Below are 25,089 nucleotides of genomic sequence, written 5' to 3'. Positions count from 1 at the left end.
GAGGCGAGCGTATTTGTTAACGGCACGACATCGCTTGCAGCGCCTCACCTGGGCTCGCGACCACATTGGTTGGACTCTAGATGACTGGAAAATCTTGGCCTTGTCAGATGAGTCCCGATTTCAGTTGGTAAGAGCTGATGGTACGGTTTGGCTGTGTTGCAAACCCCACAAAATCATGGACTCAAATTGCGAACAAAGCACTGCACAAGCTGGTGGTGGCTTCGTAATGGTGTGGGCTGTGTTTACATGCCATAGACTGGGTCCTCTGGTCCCAGTGAACCTATTATTGACTGGAAATGGTTATGTTCGGCTACTTGGAGACCATTTTCAGCCATCACGGGTTTCATGTTCCCAAACAACGATCGAATTTTTATGGATGACAATGCGCCATGTCACAGGGCCACAATTATTGCGACTTGTTTGAAGAATATTCTGGACAATCTGAGCGAATGATTTGGCGACCCCTATCACCCGCAATTATGGGACATAATCGGGAGGTCAGTTAGTGCACAACATCCTGCGCCAACACTTCCGCAGTTATGGACGGCTATAGAGGCAGCATGGCACAACATTTCTGCAGGGGACTTCCAACAACTTGCTGAGTCGATGCCACGTCGAGTTGCTGCACTACGCCGGACGAAAGGCGGTCCGACACGACATTAGGAGAAATTCTATGACTTTTGTCACCTTAGTGTAGGCCTAGTTCGGCTGCTGTTAGTCTCCAACCAACGGTGCGGGATGACAGAATGTTGCTGGGAGGCCATTACTTGTTCTCGGAAGGCAGGCGCAGATGTGAAGGGGTATGAAGTGTTTGGTGCCCAATACGGCTATCCTCCCTTCTGGTAGTGCGACACGGTCGACAGAAAGTTTTACAATGAGTATACCTCCCCTCACATTCCCACGCAATCCATTATCGAGCAACCGTCACATTCGAAAGCGCCACAAATCGGGATATTGCACGATTCTACCAACTGGGCGAATAAAGACCTACAATGAAGCCAGTTTCAAACTCTTTCAGGAGCTGATAACGCTGTCTCACACGAGTACACGGTATCTCGGTGTCCTTCACGATGAACACTCAACATATGACGCTGTTTTCGTCCCTTGTACAAGGTGAGCCAGAACTCCACCGAAAAAGTGCCAGAGGTGGTAGTACAGATCAAAACAAGAGAAAATGACAAGTAAGGGCTCTAAAATGCATACCTTAAGAGCTATGAGCACTTGTTCATCTTCTATACAGTGGAACACGTCTCTTTTACTGTAAGCTGTTTGCTTTTCATATTTTGGTGTATGCACCAAAACAAGAAAAAAAGTCCAGTAAACATGGACTCTAAAATTCACACTTCAAGAGCTACTCATTAGAAGATATGTGTTTCACATAGCGAAGATGAAGAAGTGTTCGTAGTCTGAAGACAGGCACCTTAGAGCCGAAGTTCACTAGCCTTTATTTCTTATTTTGGCTGATACTACCACCTCACAAAATATGGAAAGCAAAGAGATTTCACTACAAGACATAGTCTCTCAGTAGGAAAGATACAGAACAGCTCATAGCCTTCGGGTACGCATTTAAGAGCCCATGTTTACTAGACATTTTTCCTAGTTTTTGTCAATAGCACCACCTACAGAAGTTTATGAGTCGTGTTCTGGTTCACCCTGTATACTCTACCAGGCATGGTAAGGACACTGAACACCAACGACGCTAACGCACTCTGGTGGCCGTTCTACCTGTCACAGAGAACACTGTTCTACAAAAAAAACCTTTTTTTCTATTTCTGATAAAAAGTATTGTGATCCTAGTTGTAATTTGAGTGCTGAATTGAAAACTGTTTTTGGTTTTTTTTCTGTCAGGGATAGTTTATGAGTAATCGCAATTTTATTTCTCTTTTCAGTTTCTGATATAGTGCAGCAAACGTGAGGTGAAATTCGACAAACAAATGCACATCTTTATGATGTTATAAGTTCATCACATTAATGGAGGGTGGGATCTAACATATAACACAGTAACCTTTGTGTATACACTTTGAAGCATTTATTTGACATGAGAAATTACAGAAAATTGACAAACAATGAGCCACTGCCTTGTAATGCACATCACTTTTTTCTCTTGTATTGTGAATCTTTCTTCTCTCGAATGATATTCCAGCAATAATCTGCTAACATAGAAGGTACCCACTTCCCTTCATAGTGCCTTTCTATGATAGAAATGTCTTTATGGAATCTTTCCGCATGTTCATCCGATACCTCTGTGAAGTAGTCCAGATGAGAGTCCATCATATGTACCTTTCAAAGACATATTGCACCCCAAATCCTGATATGCTTTGATCATATCCTTCACCATTGCTTTGTAGTTAGTAGCTCTTCTTCTTCCGAGGAAGTTTTCCGACATCATCTTGAAACAGTCCCATGCGGTTTTTTATCAGTTAAACATGCTTCAAAATTTGCATCTTTCTGCAGCTCTCTGATTTGTGGGTCCACAAATACACCTTCCTTTATTTTTGCAGCTGAAAGACGGGGTAATTTGGTAGCTAGATATACAAACCCACAGCCTGTTGGATCCATGGCCTTCACGAATTGTTTCATCAGGCCAAGTTTGATGTGAAGCGGTGGAAGTAGTATATATTCAGGAGCTACCAGACTTTCACGTTGTACAATCTTTTCGCCAACTTTCCCTCTTCGCCTAGGCCATTTATTTTTCACGTAGTGAGAATTTTGGTTTCGACTATCCCACTCGCAAAGAAAACAGGCATACTTTGTGTAGCCTTGTTGCATTCCCAGTTCCATAGCAATTACCTTGAAATCTGCACATATTTTCCATTTGTGTTCATTGTATTTTAATGAATTTAGCATCCTTTGTACGAATTCGTAATTCTCTTTTGTCAAACTAGCGTAAGATACTGGAACAGAGGGTATTTTATTTCCGTTATGGAGCAAAACACCCTTCAGACTTGTTTTCGATGCATCTATGAAAAGTCTCCACTCCAGTGAAATATAAGTGAAGTTCAGCACTTTCATCAGGCCAGCAACGTCATTGCAAAATGTTAGTGCTTCGTCAGTTGAAAAATAAGAAATAAAGGCATGTTCTCTGTGCCTGAAAACACTGATTTTAGTACTTTGGTGCAGTAGATTATACTCTTGTAATCTTGAACCAAGCAGCTGCGCCTTTTGTTTACTTAGTCCTAGATCACGTACTAAATCATTTAAATCTGCCTGTGTTAACAAATGTGGCGATGACTCACTTGTGCAGTGATATAAAGAATCATCATCTGTGATTTCTTCAGTACTACTTATTTCACTGTCACTCAGAATTTGACCTCGAGCTCTTGAAGGCACTGGAAGGTTGTCGGCATGCTGAACTGGCATTCTCGCTGAAGGCAGATCTGGGTAAACAATGTGCCTCTTCGCCTTTTTGCTTGTAAAACCCTGAATTTTTGTTAGACAGAAATAACAATCAGTAACATGGTCCTTAGGCTCCCTCCACACCATGGGAACAGCAAACAACGCCACATTCTCTTTACCTTTCCACCACTGAATTAGCTTGCAGTAACATGTAGCACAACAGAAATGTGGTGCCCATTCTTTACCTTGGGCTCCTACCTCTACTCCAAAGTAATGTTTGTATGCTTTCTTTATGACTGAAGAAATTTTCTTCCTATTTCTGGCAAAAGTGAACTTCCCACAGATGTAGCAGAAGTTTTCCGGCTTATATCGACATCCACGATGGCGTGGCATTTCTGCAAATTTAAAAATACCACTTTGGTAATACACCTGTATTAAATTAATAGTAGGGAACTAGAGGAACGCTGATGTGTAAAAACAAGCAGTCGTTTTACCTTCAGCACCAGGCTCAATCAGTATACACACAGGAACTAAAAAATTCAACCGTGCTCAGAAATATGACAGCCAAAACACCCACTTGTTAAGACTGACACAAATTGCGGCTAACACCACTGTTGTAAACTCGATGCAACTGCCCCTAGGAGGCGTGAAGCTTTACTGCCGAGGCAGCGACCGCCTGTCGCCGTTCGAGTTAATGAGATGTTTCAGGAGGTCTTAATGACATAGGTGTGGCAGCGGTAACCTAATGATGTCTGATTCTTCCCACCTGCTGTTGCACAAGAAATTATCACGTTCTATCACTACTGGATGCAGCAACATAACCGTATTTCTCCATAACGTCTCTGTGTTTGCCATGAATTGTGAATATACATATATATACGTATTACATAAAAAGTATCCCTCACAACGATATTTTGTTTACATATTTGAATTTCCCACGGTAAAATGGTATAGAAGCACATACTTTAATATCAGAAATAGAACCCATGTCGAACAGTGGAATTGCAACTCCAGTCACTTACAAACCCGTCATCAGTGTGTATATGTAGGAAGTTATACTCGCACCTGACCATGTCTTTTAGGCGCTTCACTTTTTTATATTGGTGTAGTGAGACTAATGTACTTCGTAGATTAATTATTTCGCACAATTTTATTTTACATTTTGTAATAAAATCAGACGAATGTCCTGTTTGCATCGTTATGTGATATGATTGTATCTCATTAAAGGAGGTATGCTGGAAAAAAAATTAAAAAGAAAAAAATTCTCTCGGTCCCTATTTAACCGGTTGATGTGTCCCATACTCCGAATGACACTACGCGATTCCTCCGTCCCTGGAAAAACCTCTCCGTGCCCAGTACTATGTCATGTGCCACGAATTGCTTCCCTGGAGTGTAACCATCTATTGTCAACGTCTAGGAAGCCTTGCAACCGCAGTTGAAGAACTCGGCGGGGAAAACGATACCACTGCCCTGCGACGCCCACACACCGGTGACGTGACGGAACAGCTAACGGGAAGCTTGACTGGAATGTGAACTGTATCCTCTCTACAGTCTCCATCTTGCACCCACAAACTTTCACCTATCCCGTTCTCTAGCCAAGAGTCTTCGAGTGAACTCATTCTACAAACTCAGAAGCGTCCCAGGAAAGTTCGACACGACCGCTCCTATTCTTCACGTACGTAAGACACCTGTTGAATAGTGTGGGCTCCCTTCTGACATCCATAGCAGAAGAATCTGTTTCCTCACCATTAACCTCCAATAAAATCTACTGCCTCCAATGTTTCCACATCCTAATTATTATTTGCCTCGCTGACAGCTCAGTTTTCAGCCTTAAGCTCTACACTGCGTATTCATTGAATAGGGCTCACTTCTTGTTCACACCTAAAAAAACGGCGATATAACCTTATCTGCCACTATAACTTCCTCATTCCTCTGCCTATATGCTTCATCTCATTAGCGTCCAAGCAATGTTTTCCGTGGCTCCTTCCTCAAATGGCTCTGAGCACTATGGGACTTAACATCTATGGTCATCAGTCCCCTAGAACTTAGAACTACTTAAACCTAACTAACCTAAGGACATCACACGACACCCAGTCATCACGAGGCAGAGAAAATCCCTGACCCCGCCGGGAATCGAACGGCTCCTTCCTCCCTGCCGCTCCCTCCAGTTCTTAATACATCATTGAGTATTCTGCCTCTTATTAAGAAAGTCATCTTAATCCATTGGGAACTGCTGTAGCCCTTCCGCTGTCCTGCCGTTCCAACCACAACCACTTCCAAACTATCTGCATCGACCGTCTCCCAGCATCAGCAGTATCAGGATTTAAGTATCACGTGCAACACTGCTATATCCACTAGCAACAGCGGCAGAATCATCACCTACTTCATCATCAGAGCCTGCAGATGATCTGCTCAACGACTATGACACAGCCGGCCGAAGTGGCCGTGCGGTTAAAGGCGCTGCAGTCTGAAACCGCAAGACCGCTGCGGTCGCAGGTTCGAATCCTACCTCGGGCATGGATGTTTGTGATGTCCTTAGGTTAGTTAGGTTTAACTAGTTCTAAGTTCTAGGGGACTAATGACCTCAGCAGTTGAGTCCCATAGTGCTCAGAGCCATTTGAACCATTTGACTATGACACAAATACATGCATTAAATCTCACATCATAGCCACTAACGCTATTGTACAATAATGTTTTGTTATTTGTTTATTACTGAAATGTCTTCGCAATAAAAATGGTTCAAATGGCTCTGAGCACTATGGGACTTAACTTCTGAGATCATCAGTCCCCTAGAACTTAGAACTACTTAAAGCTAACTAACCTAAGGACATCACACACATCCATGCCCGAGGCAGGATTCGAACCTGCGACCGCAGCGGTCGCGCGGTTCCAGACTGTAGCGCCTAGAACCGCTCGGCCACTCTGGCCGGCTCTTCGCAATAAATTGTTGAGTAAATATAAAGGGTTTCAGAGCGACTTAGACAGAATTTTCATTTGATGCGAGGAATGCAGTTTCCCATAAATGTGGATATAATATCTAGGCGAAACGTTGCGAATCGGCATTAAATGTAACGAACACAACTGTTCAGTTACAGGGAAGGCGGATAACCTAATAAAATTTCTTGGGATGCTTCTGAGAAGTGCAGCGCTGCACTAAATTAGAGGCTTGTGCGACCCCTTTTGATACAACTTAAATGTTATAGATAACGGTCAGGGCGGACAAAAGTAAGATATCGCAGCAATTCAGAAGCAGTGTGCTAGATTTGTTACTGGTCAGTTCAGTCATTACGAGAGCGTTATTGAAATTCTCCGTAAGTTTACAAGACAACCCCTGGTTGGAAGAAGGCAATGCTTTTGCAAAACATTATTGAGTTTAGAGTATTGGAATTTGCAACGGACTGCGTAATGATTCTGATGCCGCCTACAATCACTTCGTGTAAGCACCGTAAGGAGAAAATAAGGGAAATTGGAGCTAGTACAGAATATAAAGGCAATTGTCTTTTTCCTCGCTCCATTTGCGAATGGAACGCCGGTCGGGGTGGCCGAGCGGTTCTAGGCGCTACAGTCTGGAAACGAGCGACCGCTACAGTCGCAGGTTCGAATCCTGCCTCGGGCATGGATGTGTGTGATGTCCTTAGGTTAGTTAGGTTTAAGTAGTTCTAAGTTCTAGGGGACTGATGACGTCAGATGTTAAGTCCCATAGTGCTCAGAGCCATTTTTTTGCGAATGGAACAGTCCGCCATGTGCTGTGGAGTGGCTTGAGGAGTGTCCGTGAAGATGAAGATATGTAATGCAAATATTCTTCAAATATGGTTTGTAGACTTTCTAAACTGTAAAATTTCAGGTTGCTTCAGACGTGGAACATAGAAACTACTCTCTCGTTGGTAAGACTTTCGTGACACGAGAGAGGAATATACTGCACAAAACTAAAGAACGAAAGTAACTTTCGCATGATGTGTCATTGCCAAGTAACACAGCTCGATGAAACTTGGATCACACATAGGAAGAACTGCTACGGTACAGTCCAAAAGGTAACTGAAATAAATACCAAATGAGACGAACAATTACATTGAAGTCATTGCGATTCATGATGGTCTCCCTGACATTTCAAAAGGCGGGGGATGGTTCTTAATAGGATGTGTGAGCACCAAGGACGGCAGTACGTGCTCTGCCAACCGCTGAATGGTCGTTGGTACATGTGGACGTCTCCCCAACGCATCCCACACCTGGTCGATCCTTTTTAAGTCGAGCGAACGGGCAGGCCAGTCAATTCGCCGAATGTCCTCTCTTTCCAAGAGCTCGTCCATCCGTGCAGCACGATGCGGTCGTGCATTGTCATTCAGAAGAATGAAGCTGGATCTGAATGCCCCCCCCCCCCCCTGAAAAAACGCGCTTGGGGAGGGAATACGGATAACGTTGACCGGTAAGTGTGCCGTCTTAAAAGATTTGGAGGTTAGTACGCGCACGTAATATTATGCCTCCCCACACCATAACACCTGGACCACCAAAACGATCATGTTCGACAAAACTGGACGTACCGTCGTACGGTGAGAGGCTGGGAACACTTAGTGCACCCATGAACATTGTCGAACGTAATCATGTGTAATTCCACCAAACTGGAATAATGCTCCAACTGTTCTGCATCACAGGAAAGGAGACAGAAAAGGAAAAAAGATTGTAGACTTATCAGTTTCCTCCTCTAATGACAAGATTAATAAAAAAAATCACCAACGCCGTAGAAAAAATTAAATTTTAATCAAGTAAAGGAAGAAGCTAGTGTTATAAAGCGATGAAGTACGGTGGATCATTTGCAACTCACGAAAAATCTACAGAGTGGAACTATAAATTTGAATTTACACTTTACCAGGCAGTCATAGAGTTCCAAAAGCCTTTGGACTAAGGTTCAACTAGATTAGATTAGGTTAGATTAGTACTTGTTCCATAGATCATGAATACGACACTTCGTAATGATGTGGAACGTGTCAGGTTAATAAAAGGTGTCTACACTTTTATTGGGGTGGGGGGTGGGGTGGGGAGGGGGGGGGGGGGAATTACCCACTTACTATATCCAAAAATTCATCTAATAAGTGAAAGGAGTTGCCATTCAGAAATTCCTTTAATTTCCTTTTAAATGCTATATGGCTATCTGTCATACTTTTGATGCTATTAGGTAAGTGACCAAAGACTTTTGTGGCAGAATAATTTACCCCCTTCTGAGCCAAAGTTAGATTTAACCTTGAGTAGTGAAGATCACCCTTTCTCCTAGTGTTGTAGTCATGTACACTGCTATTACTTTTGAATTCGTTCGGATATATATATATATATATATATATATATATATATATATATATATATATATATATATATATATATATATTGTGAGGCTATAGTGAAGATCTCTCACTCTTTAAATAAGTGTCTGCAGGATGATCTTGGATGAGCTCCAGCAATTATTCTGATTACACGCTTTTGTGCAATGAACACTCCCAGAAAATGATGTCATACGAAAGCAGAGAATGAAAACAGGCATGGTAAGCTAATTTACTGAAATGTATATCGCCAAAATTTGCAATGACCCTAATAGCATAAGTAGCTGAACTCAAACGTTTGATCAGATCTTCAGTGTGTTTTTTACAGTTCAACCCCTCATCAATGCACACACCTAGAAATTTTGAATATTCTCCCTTAGCTACCGATTTCTGATCGAAGTCTATATTTATTAATAGTGTCATTCCATTTACTGTGTAGAACTGTATATACTGTGTTTTGTCAAAGTTTAATGAGAGCCCATTTGCAGAGAACCACTTAATGATTTTCTGAAAAACATCGTTTACAATTTCATCAGTTAATTCTTGTCTGTCGGGTGAGATAGCTATACTTGTATCATCGGCAAAAAGTACCAGCTTTGCATCTTCGTGAGTATAGAATGGCAGCCTGTACTAAAAGCCCTAGGGAAAGAAGCAGCGATTCAGCCTATCTTAGTGTACTGAAAAATATCCACTTTATGACCAAAACTTTATGAGAACTTGATCAATATTGTGTTGATCCATCTTTGGAACGCAATACAGCATCCGTTCTGTATGTCATGGATTCTAAAAGTCCTTGTCAGGTTTGTGGAGGTATATGGCACCAAATGTATACACACAAGTTACGCAGTTCCTGGAAATTTCGTGCCTGTAGTTTGTGGGCTCGGTGCTAACACGCGATAGCATCCCAGTCTATTTCATCGGTTTCTGATCAGGCGAATTTGTCTGTCCTTCAACCACTATACAAAGATGCTCACGACAGCAGCACGCGAACAGCCGAACAGCTTCGCAGCTTCACGGACGCTTGTACCCAGGCGCCATGTCATAACAATCTGTCCTTCATCACAGTCGCTTACGTCCGTGAATTTCCCCGTTTCCGCACCATATTGTCGCTAGAATCGTTCCCCATGTTCCGGCCGGCCGCTGTGGCCGAGTGCTTCTAGGCGCTTCAGTCCGGAACCGCCCAGCTGCTACGGTCACTGGTTCGAATCCTGCCCTGGGCATGGACGTGTGTGATGTCCTTAGGTTAGTTAGGTTTAAGTAGTTCTAAGTCTAGGGGACTGATGACCTCAGATGTCAAGTCCCATAGTGCTTAGAGCCATTTGAACCCATGTTCCGCTCATACACTGTCCAGTCATATTTATGTGACCACTTGTCAGAAGAATGAGACACCACCTTCTACCGCGCGGGCTGCTGCAAGACGTGCAGGAAGAGAGTAATTGAGGTACTCGCAGGTATATGGAGCCATTCCGACTTCAGTACTGTGACCAGCTGCGCTAGGTTTCTCAAATAAAGATCCATGGCGCGATGAGGTCCCACAGAATCTCGATTTGGTTTACATCTGGGGAGGCTGGTGGCCAGGAGAGTACAGTAAACTCATCCTTGTAATATCCATCATTTTGTTTTGCATCTCCTTGTATTGGCAGTGTTTGCAATTAGATGTGAGGTCCGCCAGTTATGCAAAACACCGTTTTTTCTCAGTACCCAAACATGTTTCGGCACCACTGTGCCATCATCAGTGGGTTTTCGTTTTTATTTATTCTGCTATGTGAACATTTTTGTTAAATGATTATAAAATTATGTGCATCTTTAGTTCAAACAACAGATCGTTTCTTTTTGTAAACACCTTTACATTTGGTGTGCATGCTGACTGCAACATGTTCAGTTGGATATTTGCACATGAATGTACGATGAATTCTCGAAGTTCATCCAATGTGCATGGCTTTTGTCGATAAACGACGTCCTTTAGTGTTCCCCACAGGTAAAAAAAACATGGTTCAAATGGCTCTGAGCACTATGGGACTTAACATCTCAGGTCATCAGTTCCCTAGAACTTAGAACTACTTACACCTAACTAACCTATGGACATCACACACATCCATGCCCGAGGCAGGATTCGAACCTGCGACCGTAGCGGTCGCGCGGTTCCTGATTGAAGCGCCTGGAACCACTCGGCCACCGCGGCTGGCCTCTGTAAGTAATTGCAAACATTTTTCCATGAAGGCATTGACCGTCTAGTCTCACAGTGAGATAAATGTATTAACAGAACAGTTATGGAAATTACCTATGAAATAATTAAGAGTTTACTTAATTTTTTCATCTGTCTCGTTTTCATTTGACTGCCGAAGTACATTCCTTACGCGTCACGTTGCCGTGGTTATAATTTTATGGCACATCAATGTATACATGAATGCTACGGTGCCCATTACATTCGAACACTTTAGTAGCAAAATCAGAATTAAAAGGAGAGCCAACCAAATAGATCTGGCGGACAGGATGGGTAGCAATCTGCAGTTAGTTGCCTGCTGATGATGCCGAGGTGTACGGGAAGGTGTCGAAGTTGAATGACTGTAGGAAGATACAAGACGACTTAGATAAAATTTCCACTTGGTGTGATGAATGGCAGCTAGCCTCAAATGTGTAAAGACGTAAATTAATGCGGATGAGTAGGAAGAACAAACCTGTAATGCTCGGATAGAGTATTACTAGTGTCCTGCTTGACACAGTCAAGCCGTTTAAATATCTGAGCGTAACGTTGCACAGCGATACGAGGTGGAATGAGCGTGTGAAAACTGTGGTAGGGAAGGCAAATGGTCGACTTCGGTTTATTGAGAGAATTTTAGGAAAGAGTGGTTCACCTGTAAAGGAGACCGCATATAGGACGCCGGAGCGACCTATTCTTGGGTACTGCTCGAGTGTTTGGGATCCGTATCAGGTCGGATTGAAGGAAGACATCGCAGAAATTGAGAGGCGGGCTACTAGATTTGTTACTGGTAGGATCTAACAACACATAAGTGTTACTGAAATGCTTCGGGAACTCAAATGGGAATCCCTGTACGGAAGGTGACGTTCTTTTCGAGAAACACTATTGAAAAAATTTAAAGAACCGGCATCTGAAGTTGACTGCCGAACGATTCTACTGCCGCCAATATACATCGCACGTAAGAACCTCGAAGATAAGATACGAGAAATTACTGCTCATACGGAGGCGTGCAGATAGTCGTTTTTCCCTCGCTCTATTTGCAAGTGGAACAGGAGGGGAAATGACAAATAGTGGTACAGGGTACCCTCCGCCACGCACCGTAGGGTGGCTTGCGGACTGTATGTGTAGATGTAGATATCGCGAAAAATATTGTCAGCAGCCATAGAGGAATCCAAACTCATATGAACCACTTTCGTTTGCTTCGAACCAATTGATGGGATTTTTTATTTAGATCAATTGAAGACAGCAACTGAACTGACAACAAAATAAGTAAGCAGAACAGTAAAAATGGCTTGGAATGGTTTTGGTAAAATCACAAACCAAGTTTGTGATTTGCCTGAAAATCCGTATGTCTTGGCAATTTTGAATTATGGCTGTGAGACGAAACTTCGAAGGCGAAGACCACCCAAAAATCGTGAGGAATGGCAAGATGCTGCTTTGGAATTACTAGGACAGGTGGGGAAACAGTCAAATGAATGACGGAACTAACTCACGTAGAAGACCTGATTACAGCTGCAACGAAAATGTATTATAGGTGATCTGAACATGTAGCCAGGAGAACAGGCCTAAGACGGATCAAGAAAGTTCTTTGCAGTATACCAAAAGATAATAAAAGGCGAGACGACAACCTGACGAAAGTGGGGTAGATGGTATTGTAAAATATGCAAGAACAACATGGTTGTAGGATTGCAGTATGGAACAGTTTGGAAGAGGCCTTTACCGCTAACGGTGATGATACTGGCTGTAAAAAGATGTAATTGGTTGTGAAGGCTGATTGAGATATCGAGGCTGGATGAAAACAAGTACCATATGACGGTTTTGGTCAGAATTCTTCAAGGGTAAATGAGACTGCGGTTTGTTGGTCAGATTATATGCATGCAGTAAACAGGAATATCGTAAAACACCTTATGCACTAGTTATGCATATAATAAATTGCAGCATTGTCCATGGAAGAGCTTGATGCAGGTAAACAATAACTAATAATAAATTTCCAATAAATAAATACGTCTGTGAAGTAGAAACAGCAGGAAAGATAGGTGCCTTCTGGTAAGTCCCCTTGTAGCTGTTAAACTTCGTTTGCTCTCACTCATAGTTCAGTTTCTCTTCAGATTATCAATTTAAATGGTCTTAGTAAGGAATCTGCAATGCATCACCAGTACGGCCGGAACCTATTGGTACCTGCACTGATCATCCACACTTCGTAGCCGAATACGTGCGAAGTGCTTATTACATTTGTCAGAAAAATCATATCTGTAGATGCATGAGCGAAAACTTACTACTTTGTAAACATTTACAAAATACAAGCAGCTCCGTAGAAGAGTACAACTATTTATTTTTCTGTCGTTCTTTTCTAAAACGTTGCTACAGCTTTCAAATGCAGACTATTAATTAAAAATGATGGAAAAATGAACTAATACTGAAGCTGCTGTTAATAAAGTCACTAAATTGATAGCACAGGTGTGTACTAAACTGCCACGGTTGAACACAAAACAACATTTTTCCAACGTGCATTGGAGCAATGTTCACGAACAAACGGTATTTTTCAAGAGACTCGTATAGTAAAGACTTTCAATGAGGAAATATATCAGAAGCAATGGAATATCTACATTTTCATTAGTGCTTTGAAAGCAACTATTTAACGAATAATCGTGCAACATCTTTCAACAAATTTTTAGGTCAGAAAACACGGGATACACAGTGCATCAGCGCACAAGCATTTGAATTTTAGAAAAAATCTGCAATGGAAATGGAAGTTCGATTTCGCGCAAACAGTGACTGCCAAATATTTGATGATTTCTACAAAAGAAATTCTTTAGAGGTTTGTGACTACATATAGGTGAGGAATTATCATTAGCGAAAACCAGCGGAAAGAAACGGACGGAACCTTTTACGAAGTGGTCTCGAGTAGTCTGCCAAAGAAATGTGTAGTAATTCTAGAAAGATGAGTAAAGTTTCGTTCGCCTAATGCAATTTAAATGTTCAACGTGAACTGCGTCACCTTGAGATGTTACACAGATAAAACGCAGAATTTCTGGTTAGATGAAATAAGGCCTCTTCATCGTCAGCAAATTTTCATTGTACTGACAACGAATGGAACCATTATTGAATGATACGACGAAGCTCGTATGCGCAAAGCAGTCAACAGAGCTAAGACTAAGACTGTGTTCAGTTGTAAGCGATAAGCGCGTGGTACTCACCTGAATCATTATGTCTCAAAAGACATAGCTGTTTGGGTGGCAGCCTTATGTCAGGCTGGATCGTCCTATTTTTCTCCATTGGTGCGCGTTTACCACGACTATGATTTACACTGCAGGAGTGTGTGGCGTTTACGCTCGGTTCAAGCAAGACTAAAAGTGCAACGTCGCATGAAAACCTGTGTTCCACCAGCTTATCTCTCGCCGCGCGCATTGGCTTCCGGCACGAATGTAATCGCTGACCACAAGGAAAGTTGTTTTCGCCAGCTTTGTCGTTTACGCTCTTATGTTACGTTTTGTCACGGAAGTCACTCGCTACCAGATCGCCGGTCGAAAAATCTGGACCCACTGAGATACTGTTTCAACTAATTAGGTACTAACTGTAGTTACAACCAATGCGGGAGGATGGTGGTTCAAATCCCTACTCGACCACCCAGATTTAGGTTTTATTTAATGGGTTCGAAACAGTCCACGAGGCGCGCTGAAACATAGCTCGCGATGTGCTTCCCCCCCCCCCCCCCTCTGTGCTCCCCCCCCCTCCCCCACGGTCACCCACCCCGCAACTGCAGTGTTTTTAAACATTTTATGGCATACTGGCTGTGAGCCGCGGCTGCGCTCGCATATCAATAGTTTCTTTATGATGACAGAGGTGAGTAAGTAAGCTAGGGATTTATTATTATCTGGGCATATAGTGCTGTTAGATATGTCTGTGTGTATGTATAAAATATTTACGTAGTACTAGTATATATGTACATAATGTCTTTTTATTATTTTAGTGCATGTCGAGTCTTACTTTAAAATATCGACAACTAAAATAATTTCTTACTTATCAACTATTTATTGCACAATCTTAACTCAACACAGTTCTATAAACAGCTTTTTTTTAACAGCTTGACTGCTTTTTCTCATAGTGATAAATCAGAAGGTGCGGTCTGTTTTACTTGGTAAAAACTTTCTGAAGCCAAGGTTGGATAAATATTTGTTTGTGCACTGTGATTTTTATGACGTGAAAATTATCTGTGAACGCTACATACATGGACATGGTTATCTGTACAAGGTGCTTTTTGATTTTAGATGTATTATTTATGACAAACCTTTACATAGTGTACTATATTTTATCTACTCACATGACAACTTGGCGTGAGGTTTCAACTCAAAATGAACAAGTTTTATAACAAAGATTTTTGAAGACCTGAAGATGACAGCAACGTCTGTCGAAACTGGTTGCTGTAAATACAGAAATACCGGTATTTATGCGATCTTGGCTTTTTAAAGTTTTTGCTATCTATAAACAACGTTTTTGGTTTTGCCGTGTTTTGAAGGATGTAAATTTTTTTTGGGCTGGATACATGTGAGCACCCCCGTAAGGGTGATATGTTGCGCTCGCCGAAATCCGTCTTACAGATTTTAATTACATTGCAAGCTTCAGTGTGGAGCCACTTAAAAGTGATGAGGGTGGTCTGTGGGGGCAGCCGCTTGAGACATTTCAGAGCCCTTCGACGATCCTGAATAGGTGCTGAAATGTCTTTGGTCCACCATGGCACCGACTGGTGGCGGATTGGGCCCCTAGAAAGGGGCATAGCAAATCCAGCGGTAGGGGTGATTGCGTGGAAGACGTTTCCCACAGTTTCGTCGATTCACTCTGACAGAGAGGTGGTGAAGGTCATGGCAGTGGTACGCAACTGCCAGCTACCTCTTCAAAGATCACAACGTGATAAGTTTTCTGTTGGGTGGTCATAAGGAAGTGACAGGATCGCCAGAAAGTGGTCACTAAGCTCGTCATGCAGTGACCATTGTAGCGAAGGTCTAGACTGTGGTAAAAGCGCATAAGGTACATCCTCAAAAAGATGTCATGGGTGGCACTAAAATTGGTAGGAGTACCATCAGAGAGAGGCACAAATAAAGCTCAGAAATAAGGTGGTTGATCAGAATTCCCATCCAAGTGAAGTGGTACTCCCCTACAGCACGTAGTACACATTGAAATCCCCAAATAGGAGAAAAGGGGAGAGAACTGTTGCATTATGGTGATCATTTCAAGGTAATTAAGGCCACGTCAGTAAACTTTACAATTGGTGATCACTGGGACTGGTTGCGCTTGCACTGCTGTTATCAGTGGAGTACAGGGGTGAATCCGCTTACTGACGATATCTGTGAGAACCATTGTACAGACCATCCAGATGCTCTCTCAGGGCCAGTGTGATTCTGACAGAATGCACAGTAGATTCGAAGCGTGGGAGAATGGTCATCACTGAAATGTGTTTCTTGGAGAGCAACACAGATCACACAACAAGAGGAAATTAGTTGTAGTTCCGGTAGGTGACAGTAGTATGCGTTGCAGTTTCATTGGGCTATCAAGATGAGGGTGTCCTGGTTAGTTGTGGAGGGGCTGGGAGGACTGGTCACGCCCTGGGAACAATATCAGTAACCAATGGATGTGGAACAACATCAACGAACATCTATTTGGAGTTCGAAGGTGTGTGTGTGTGTGCGTGTGGCGGGAGGGGGGGGGGGGAGGTCTGGCCCCTCTAAAATCACCAAGACAGCATACTCCCTACATTTCTTCTTCTTCTCTTTCACAACTTATGACGGCAAGAATCTTGTGAGTGCTTATCCCATGTAGATGTAAGAAAGAAAGAAGAGTGAGCCACTCTGGGACCAAGAGTCCGTGGCTTCTTCAGCGAATGGCTGGTGTAGGGTTGCTGATCTGTGGATTTCTGGGGAGAGGGTCCTGAAAAAGTGAAGCGGTTGAGTACAGTCTCCACAGATCAAGTCGTATGTATGCCGGGAAGACTGTCTAAAACGCTGGCATATCAAGCACAACATCGAGAGTGGAATATGCGTCTTCACATCGTAGCAGTAAATCATGATTTTGACCTTCTTTGGAAACGAATCTACTTCAAAAGCGAGGGCGAATGTTCCAGTGTCAAACTTGTTGTCTGGAGGGGCTCGACATGCATGGCGTATGAAGTGGTTCCGTCACCTCTCCAGGTGTTCGTGTACTTCTTCATCTGTCTGCAGCGTTAGGTTGTGTTGAAAAATCAATCCATGCGCCATGTTTGGGTGCCCATGGTATGGTTTGGTAACAGGCACAAACCAAGTTGCCTGCAATTGAGTGACACGTGCGAACCACTTCGTAATCTACTAAGGTCAGAAAGGTAGCCAAATGAGTTTTAAATATTCTCCACAAAGATCACTGGCTAAGTAAAGAGAAAGGATCAGCCATTTGTTTGGGTTCGGAGCAGAAACTGAGATGAATAACTGTCTCCAAGTCACCTGGTTCAGTTTTTCTCCTATGGCGTGTCCGAGGAGGGAAAGTTTCTACAGTTTTAATGCTTTGCACTGAATTGTGGTCTGTCTGAAGAGACCGCCAGAGCCTCACGACCACCGGCTGATAACTTTGGCCGTTTCATGAAGGCAAACACCCACCATGATTCCGCCTACTACGAACGAGGGCTATGCCCAGTGGCGTCACCCAGACAGAGCAAAGGCCACCTTGTGTAATGCCCCATGCCTAGAGTTTCGGTGTCCCCAAACGGACAAAAACCTCGTCCACGGCATGCGCGGAGAGGTGACAGCTAGGTCATCAACAGTGCAGTCCCTGCGTAGTCAGGGGGCAACCACCGTACCGGTACCTGATGACCTCCACATGGACTGGATATCATGCTGGGTATTGGGCGACCTTCCCTGCACGGCCTGCACACTCTATAAAAGAATTTAGAAAAGATGATCAGACCTAGATGTGGAGACCGCGAACATAAGGTAATCGAAATATGTGGTCTAAAATAAAGGGAAGAAAGTGGGAAAAGCCTAATTGACGTCCTACAAGACAGATCGGTAGTCAGCTAGTAATTTGTCCTAGAGACCAAGTGTGCGAAAAGATACAGTCAGAGAGTAAAATTGTAGGACAGGAAAGGAAGAATTACTAGAATGGTTTGGCGCGCAGTGCGTATCACACACGTACTCATAATAGAGCTGTGAGCCCCTTGGGCGGTCCTCGCCGAATAGAGTCCATTATCAAGAATAAGGGCGATGTTTCTGGAATTAGCGTGATTTCTGGTGGGGATGACTAATTTATTTGTTCATTGTGTTTAAATTGGGCAGAAGACTGAACGGTTGGGACAGTCGACGTGGCGCAGTGCTTGAGACGTTGAACCCGTGTCAGGAAGAGGACTGTACACGCTATGTTCCTGTTTACCTGAAGCACTTTGTGTCAGTTATGACAGAGTTCCTACAAAAAGCCCATTGGACGTCCCTTTTTGTCCCACTGTGCATATTCTTTACTGACTTCGAAGAAGACGCAACGATAAACTCCAATCTTTCACTTTTTCTTGTAGTGGCCAGAGGATGGTAACTGCGTAGATGTCAAGTCATAACAAAACGTTTCCTCACGTGATGTCCTAAGCGTGAGCCGACTTCATAGCATACAAGCGGTAGTAAGCGTCTGTTTCTTTTACTGAAATCCCACAGGCTCTGCGGTTCTTTGCGTTCTATCGATGACTCAAATGGAATTGAGGAATATCGTATATTAAATCTACCCAACAAAAGTCTAGTGTTGTAACTCTCTTCCTTTGTGCAGTAATGGAAGTGTAGAAAATGAATAAAATGTCATACTCCGTCCTATTCGTATAACAGATCTGACCACAGGCACGCAGAGCCTGTGTAAAGCCTGGGAAAGTCAGACTCTTATCACATTCTACTAACACTGCCGATTGTATGCTGCCAGGTTAGTTAAAGGTTCCGTGGCGCCATGAAGAAAACATTCTGTTACTACCTGAGACCGACAACAGATTCTATCCAGTCACCTTCCTGTGGTCACTACGAACAGAACAGAGTTGACCTGATATGTAGCAGCTAATGACTTGCTAGCCCCCTGAAGGAATTCCGCCAAATTTACGGGAATTGTAGTAGTGTTCTTTATAGATGTTAATAGCGCTCTACAGCATATTTCATATTCAATCCTAGCCTTCTGCTGTTTAAAATGTTTATAAGGACGTTCTCAGTGCACATATATGTAACTGAAAATTTGAAGTACTTTCTAAGGGGCTGCGAGATTTGGATTTGGGCTCTGTGTGGTTCTTCACTCACTATTTATTCGATACTCTAACTAATTTCCATCTATAAAGTCCTCAGTTTTCATTATACGCTTCTTTTAAATGACATTTTCCTCAACGAGTGATAATTGTGTCATCTTGAAACAAAACAGTTGTAAAACTTGATAACACAATCCATCTCCTGTCTTTTACAGCGTTGTTACCTCACCCATATACTGTAAGAAGGCACGGCTTCTTCACCACAGCCTCAATCGTTATGCAAGGACCTTTATAGCGATGTCAAAACTCCAGAAACGCGTGTCTGCGAATTATGTTGATAGGTGTTGCAGAGGGGTTGACATTGCTAGAGAGGTTCTTGCATAACGAGGTCCTGGTGATGAAGCAATGTGTTTGAAATGTACATTGACATACTGAAAACACTGTAAAGTACTGTAGACAGATTTTAATAATACGTTTTCCATTCATTTCATTTTCTTGGTTAGCCAAGAGTAGCCTCTATAAGTACCACGAGATAAAAAAGGTTTTTTTACTTAGTCAATCAAATTTCATTAAATTAAGTTTTAACTCTTTCTAACGAAAAAACATCGTCAGAACTCGTCAACACATAACACTTCTCTTAATTAACCACCTGGGTGGTGTTGAGACAGTATCGTGGCCAGCAAGAACCCTGGATACGTCTCCGATAGAACATGTGTGGGTCAGCTCGTACATCACTTCCATCCCAGTGTCAGTATCCAGGATATCGAGGGCAGTTACAATATTAGTGCGCCACAATGAGTCAAGGGAGAATACGAAAGCATTATGTCACCCTTCCCCCCCATGAACCATGGACCTTGCCGTTGGCGGGGAGGCTTGCGTGCCTCAGCGATACAGATAGCCGTACCGTAGGTACAAACACAACGGAGGGGTATCTGTTGAGAGGCCAGACAAACGTGTGGTTCCTGAAGAGGGGCAGCAGCCTTTTCAGTAGTTGCAAGGGCAACAGTCTGGATGATTGACTGATTTGGGCCCGCATCTCGTGGTCGTGCGGTAGCGTTCTCGCTTCCCACGCCCGGGTTCCCGGGTTCGATTCCCGGCGGGGTCAGGGATTTTCTCTGCCTCGTGATGGCTGGGTGTTGTGTGCTGTCCTTAGGTTAGTTAGGTTTAAGTAGTTCTGAGTTCTAGGGGACTTATGACCACAGCAGTTGAGTCCCATAGTGCTCAGAGCCATTTGAACCATTTGACTGATTTGGCCTTGTAACAATAACCAAAACGGCCTTGCTGTGCTGGTACTGCGAACGGCTGAAAGCAAGGGGAAACTACGGCCGTAATTTTTCCCGAGGGCATGCAGCTTTACTGTATGATTAAATGATGATGGCGTCCTCTTGGGTAAAATATTCCGGAGGTAAAATAGTCCCCCATTCGGATCTCCGGGCGGGGACTACTCAAGAGGATGTCATTATCAGGAGAAAGAAAACTGGCGTTCTACGGATCGGAGCGTGGAATGTCAGGTCCCTTAATCGGGCAGGTAGGTTAGAAAATTTGAAAAGGGAAATGGATAGGTTAAAGTTAGATATAGTGGGAATTAGTGAAGTTCGGTGGCAGGAGGAACAAGACTTCTGGTCAGGTGACTACAGGGTTATAAACACAAAGTCAAATAGGGGTAATGCAGGAGTAGGTTTAATAATGAATAGGAAAATAGGAACGCGGGTAAGCTACTGCAGACAGCTTAGTGAACGCATTATTGTGGCCAAGATAGATACGAAGCCCACACCTACTATAGTAGTACAATTTTATATGCCAACTAGCTCTGCAGATGAGGAAGAAATTGAAGAAATGTATGATGAAATAAAAGAAATTATTCAGATAGTGAAGGGAGACGAAAATTTAATAGTCATGGGTGACTGGAATTCGAGTGTAGGAAAAGGGAGAGAAGGAAACGTAGTAGGTGAATATGGATTGGGGCTAAGAAATGAAAGAGGAAGCCGCCTGGTAGAATTTTGCACAGAGCACAACTTAATCATAGCTAACACCTGGTTTAAGAATCATGATAGAAGGTTGTATACATGGAAGAACCCTGGAGATACTAAAAGGTATCAGATAGATTATATAATGGTAACACAGAGATTTAGGAACCAGGTTTTAAATTGTAAGACATTTCCAGGGGCAGATGTGGACTCTGACCACAATCTATTGGTTATGACCTGTAGATTAAAACTGAAGAAACTACAAAAAGGTGGGAATTTAAGGAGATGGGACCTGGATAAACTGAAAGGACCAGAGGTTGTACAGAGTTTCAGGGAGAGCATAAGGGAACAATTGACAGGAATGGGGGAAAGAAATACAGTAGAAGAAGAATGGGTAGCTTTGAGGGATGAAGTAGTGAAGGCAGCAGAGGATCAAGTAGGTAAAAAGATGAGGGCTAGTAGAAATCCTTGGGTAACAGAAGAAATATTGAATTTAATTGATGAAAGGAGAAAATATAAAAATGCAGTAAATGATGCAGGCAAAAAGGAATACAAACGTCTCAAAAATGAGATCGACAGGAAGTGCAAAATGGCTAAGCAGGGATGGCTAGAGGACAAATGTAAGGATGTAGAGGCTTATCTCACTAGGGGTAAGATAGATACTGCCTACAGGAAAATTAAAGAGACCTTTGGAGATAAGAGAACCACTTGTATGAACATCAAGAGCTCAGATGGAAACCCAGTTCTAAGCAAAGAAGGGAAAGCAGAAAGGTGGAAGGAGTATATAGAGGGTCTATACAAGGGCGATGTACTTGAGGACAATATTATGGAAATGGAAGAGGATGTAGATGAAGATGAAATGGGAGATACGACACTGCGTGAAGAGTTTGACAGAGCACTGAAAGACCTGAGTTGAAACAAGGCCCCCGGAGTACACAACATTCCATTGGAACTACTGACGGCCTTGGGAGAGCCAGTCCTGACAAAACTCTACCATCTGGTGAGCAAGATGTATGAAACAGGCGAAATACCCTCAGACTTCAAGAAGAATATAATAATTCCAATCCCAAAGAAAGCAGGTGTTGAAAGATGTGAGAATTACCGAACAATCAGTTTAATAAGCCACAGCTGCAAAATACTAACACGAATTCTTTACAGACAAATGGAAAAACTAGTAGAAGCCGACCTCGGGGAAGATCAGTTTGGATACCGTAGAAATACTGGAACACGTGGGGCAATACTGACCTTACGACTTATCTTAGAAGAAAGATTAAGGAAAGGCAAACCTACGTTTCTGGCATTTGTGGACTTAGAGAAAGCTTTTGACAATGTTGACTGGAATACTCTCTTTCAAATTCTAAAGGTGGCAGGGGTAAAATACAGGGAGCGAAAGGCTATTTACAATTTGTACAGAAACCAGATGGCAGTTATAAGAGTCGAGGGACATGAAAGGGAAGCAGTGGTTGGGAAGGGAGTAAGACAGGGTTGTAGCCTCTCCCCGATGTTATCCAATCTGTATATTGAGTAAGCAGTAAAGGAAACAAAAGAAAAATTCGGAGTAGGTATTAAAATCCATGGAGAAGAAATAAAAACTTTGAGGTTCGCCGATGACATTGTAATTCTGTCAGAGACAGCAAAGGACTTGGAAGAGCAGTTGAACGGAATGGATGGTGTCTTGAAGGGCGGATATAAGATGAACATCAACAAAAGCAAAACGAGGATAATGGAATGTAGTCGAATTAAGTCGGGTGATGTTGAGGGTATTAGATTAGGAAATGAGACACTTAAAGTAGTAAAGGGGTTTTGCTATTTGGGGAGCAAAATAACTGATGATGGTCGAAGTAGAGATGATATAAAATGTAGACTGGCAATGGCAAGGAAAGCGTTTCTGAAGAAGAGAAATTTGTTAACATCGAGTATAGATTTAAGTGTCAGGAAGTCTTTTCTGAAAGTATTTGTATGGAGTGTAGCCATGTATGGAAGTGAAACATGGACGATAAATAGTTTGGACAAGAAGAGAATAGAAGCTTTCGAAATGTGGTGCTACAGAAGAATGCTGAAGATTAGATGGGTAGATCACATAACTAATGAGGAGGTACTGAATAGGATTGGGGAGAAGAGGAGTTTGTGGCACAACTTGACCAGAAGAAGGGATCTGTTGGTAGGACATGTTCTGAGGCATCAAGGGATCACCAATTTAGTATTGGAGGGCAGCGTGGAGGGTAAAAATCGTAGGGGGAGACCAAGAGATGCATACACTAAGCAGATTCAGAAGGATGTAGGTTGCAGTAGGTACTGGGAGATGAAGAAGCTTGCACAGGATAGAGTAGCATGGAGAGCTGCATCAAACCAGTCTCAGGACTGAAGACAACAACAACAACATGTCACCCTTCCAACCGAATCAGCGCATGTGTCCAGGCCAGAGGTGGTGCTGTGTGATACTTATAACTAGGCTCATATTGCCGAGTTATGTGTCAATTTGACTCGATTTTATAATCGCTGCAATATCACATGCCCTCTCAACCTGCGAAGTTTCCGATATCCACATTCTGTGATGAGACGAGGCCGCCCAACACCTTGTCGGCTGCTTGCAGTTTCACAGTGCTTCAATCACTTTCCATAAATGGTCACGACAGTAGCACGCGAACATCCAACCAGCTTACCCGTTTCCGAGATCCTTGTCCCAGGCACGGGCAATAACCATCTGCCCTCCATCATAAACTTTTAGTCAGAGGATTTCCCCCTTCTGTGGCCTGTATCTTTGCTGCACTGCTGGCCATTAAAATTGCTACACCAAGAAGAAATGCAGTTGATAAACGAGTATTCATTGGACAAATATATTATACTAGAACTGACATGTGATTACATTTTCACGCAATTTGGGTACATAGATCCTGAGGAATCAGGCTGTAATGACGGCCTTGATACGCCTGGGCATTGAGTCAAACAGAGCTTGTATGGCGTGTACAGGTACAGCTGCCCATGCAGCTTCAACACGATACCACAGTTCATCAACAGTAGTGACTGGAGTATTGTCACGAGCCAGTTGCTCGGCCAACATTGACCATTGACCAGACGATTTCAATTGGTGAGAAATCTGGAGAATGTGCTGGCCAGGGCAGCAGTAGAACATTTTCTGTATCCAGAAAGGCCCGTACAGGACCTGCAACATGCGGTCGTGAATCATCCTGCTGGAATGTAGGGTTTGCAGGGATCGAATGAAGGGTAGAGTCACGGGTCGTAACACATCTGAAATGTAACGTCTACTGTTCAAAGTGCCGTCAGTGCAAACAAGAGGTGACAAAGACGTGTAACCAATGGCACCCCATACCATCACGCCGGGTGATACGCCAGTATGGCGATGACGAATACACACTTCCAATGTGCGTTCACCGCGATGTCGCCAAACACGAATGCGACCATCATGATGCTGTAAACAGAACCTGGATTCATCCGAAAACATGACGTTTTGCCATTCGTGCACCGAGGTTCGTCGTTGAGTACACCATCGCAGGCGCTCCTGTCTGTGATGCATCGTCAAGGGTAATCGTAGCCGTGGTCTCCGAGCTGATAGTCTGTGCTACTGCAAACGTCGTCGAACTGTTCGTGCAGATGGTTGTTGTCTTGCAAACGTCCCCATCTGTTGACTCAGGGATCGAGACGTGGCTGCACGATCCGTTACAGCCATGCGGATAAGATGCCTGTCATCTCGACTGCTAGTGATACGAGGCCGTTGAGATCCAGCACGGCGTTCCGTATTACCTTCCTGAACCCACCGATCCCATATTCTGCTAACAATCATTGGATCTCGACCAACGCGAGCAGCAATGTCGCGATACGATAAACCACAATCGCGATAGGCTACAATCCGACCTTTAGCAAAGTCGGAAACGTGATGGTACGCATTTCTCCTCCTTACAGGAGGCATCAGAACAAAGTTTCACCAGGCAACGCCGGTCAACTGCTGTTTGTGTATGAGAAATGGGTTGGAAACTTTCCTCATGTCAACACGTTGTAGGTATCGCCACCGGCGCCAATCTTGTGTGAGTGCTC

The 25,089-nt window shown here is 43.2% G+C and overlaps 1 protein-coding gene across 3 annotated transcripts in view; it reads right to left on the bottom strand.

Annotated features, from left to right (window-relative positions):
• The window catches only part of LOC126248553 (beta-1,3-galactosyltransferase 5-like), a 334,826-nt gene that overhangs the window by 155,791 nt on the left and 153,946 nt on the right, over window positions 1-25,089 (bottom strand). For 2 of the 3 annotated variants that reach the window (XM_049949633.1, XM_049949632.1), the window contains exon 1: window positions 14,043-14,175. The exons of the other annotated variant lie outside the window; for it this stretch is intronic. In XM_049949633.1, the coding sequence (XP_049805590.1) occupies window positions 14,043-14,121 (79 nt within the window). In that variant the 5' untranslated portion in view covers window positions 14,122-14,175. Of the gene's footprint in view, window positions 1-14,042; window positions 14,176-25,089 lie in introns of those variants that run through there. 3 annotated transcript variants of the gene reach the window in all.

Source organism: Schistocerca nitens, chromosome 3 (assembly GCF_023898315.1).
Source record: "Schistocerca nitens isolate TAMUIC-IGC-003100 chromosome 3, iqSchNite1.1, whole genome shotgun sequence".
In the NCBI taxonomy this organism is placed as follows: Eukaryota; Metazoa; Arthropoda; class Insecta; order Orthoptera; family Acrididae; genus Schistocerca; species Schistocerca nitens.
The sequence above is the reverse complement of the archived record's forward strand: the minus strand, read 5'-3'. Positions and strand labels throughout refer to the sequence as shown.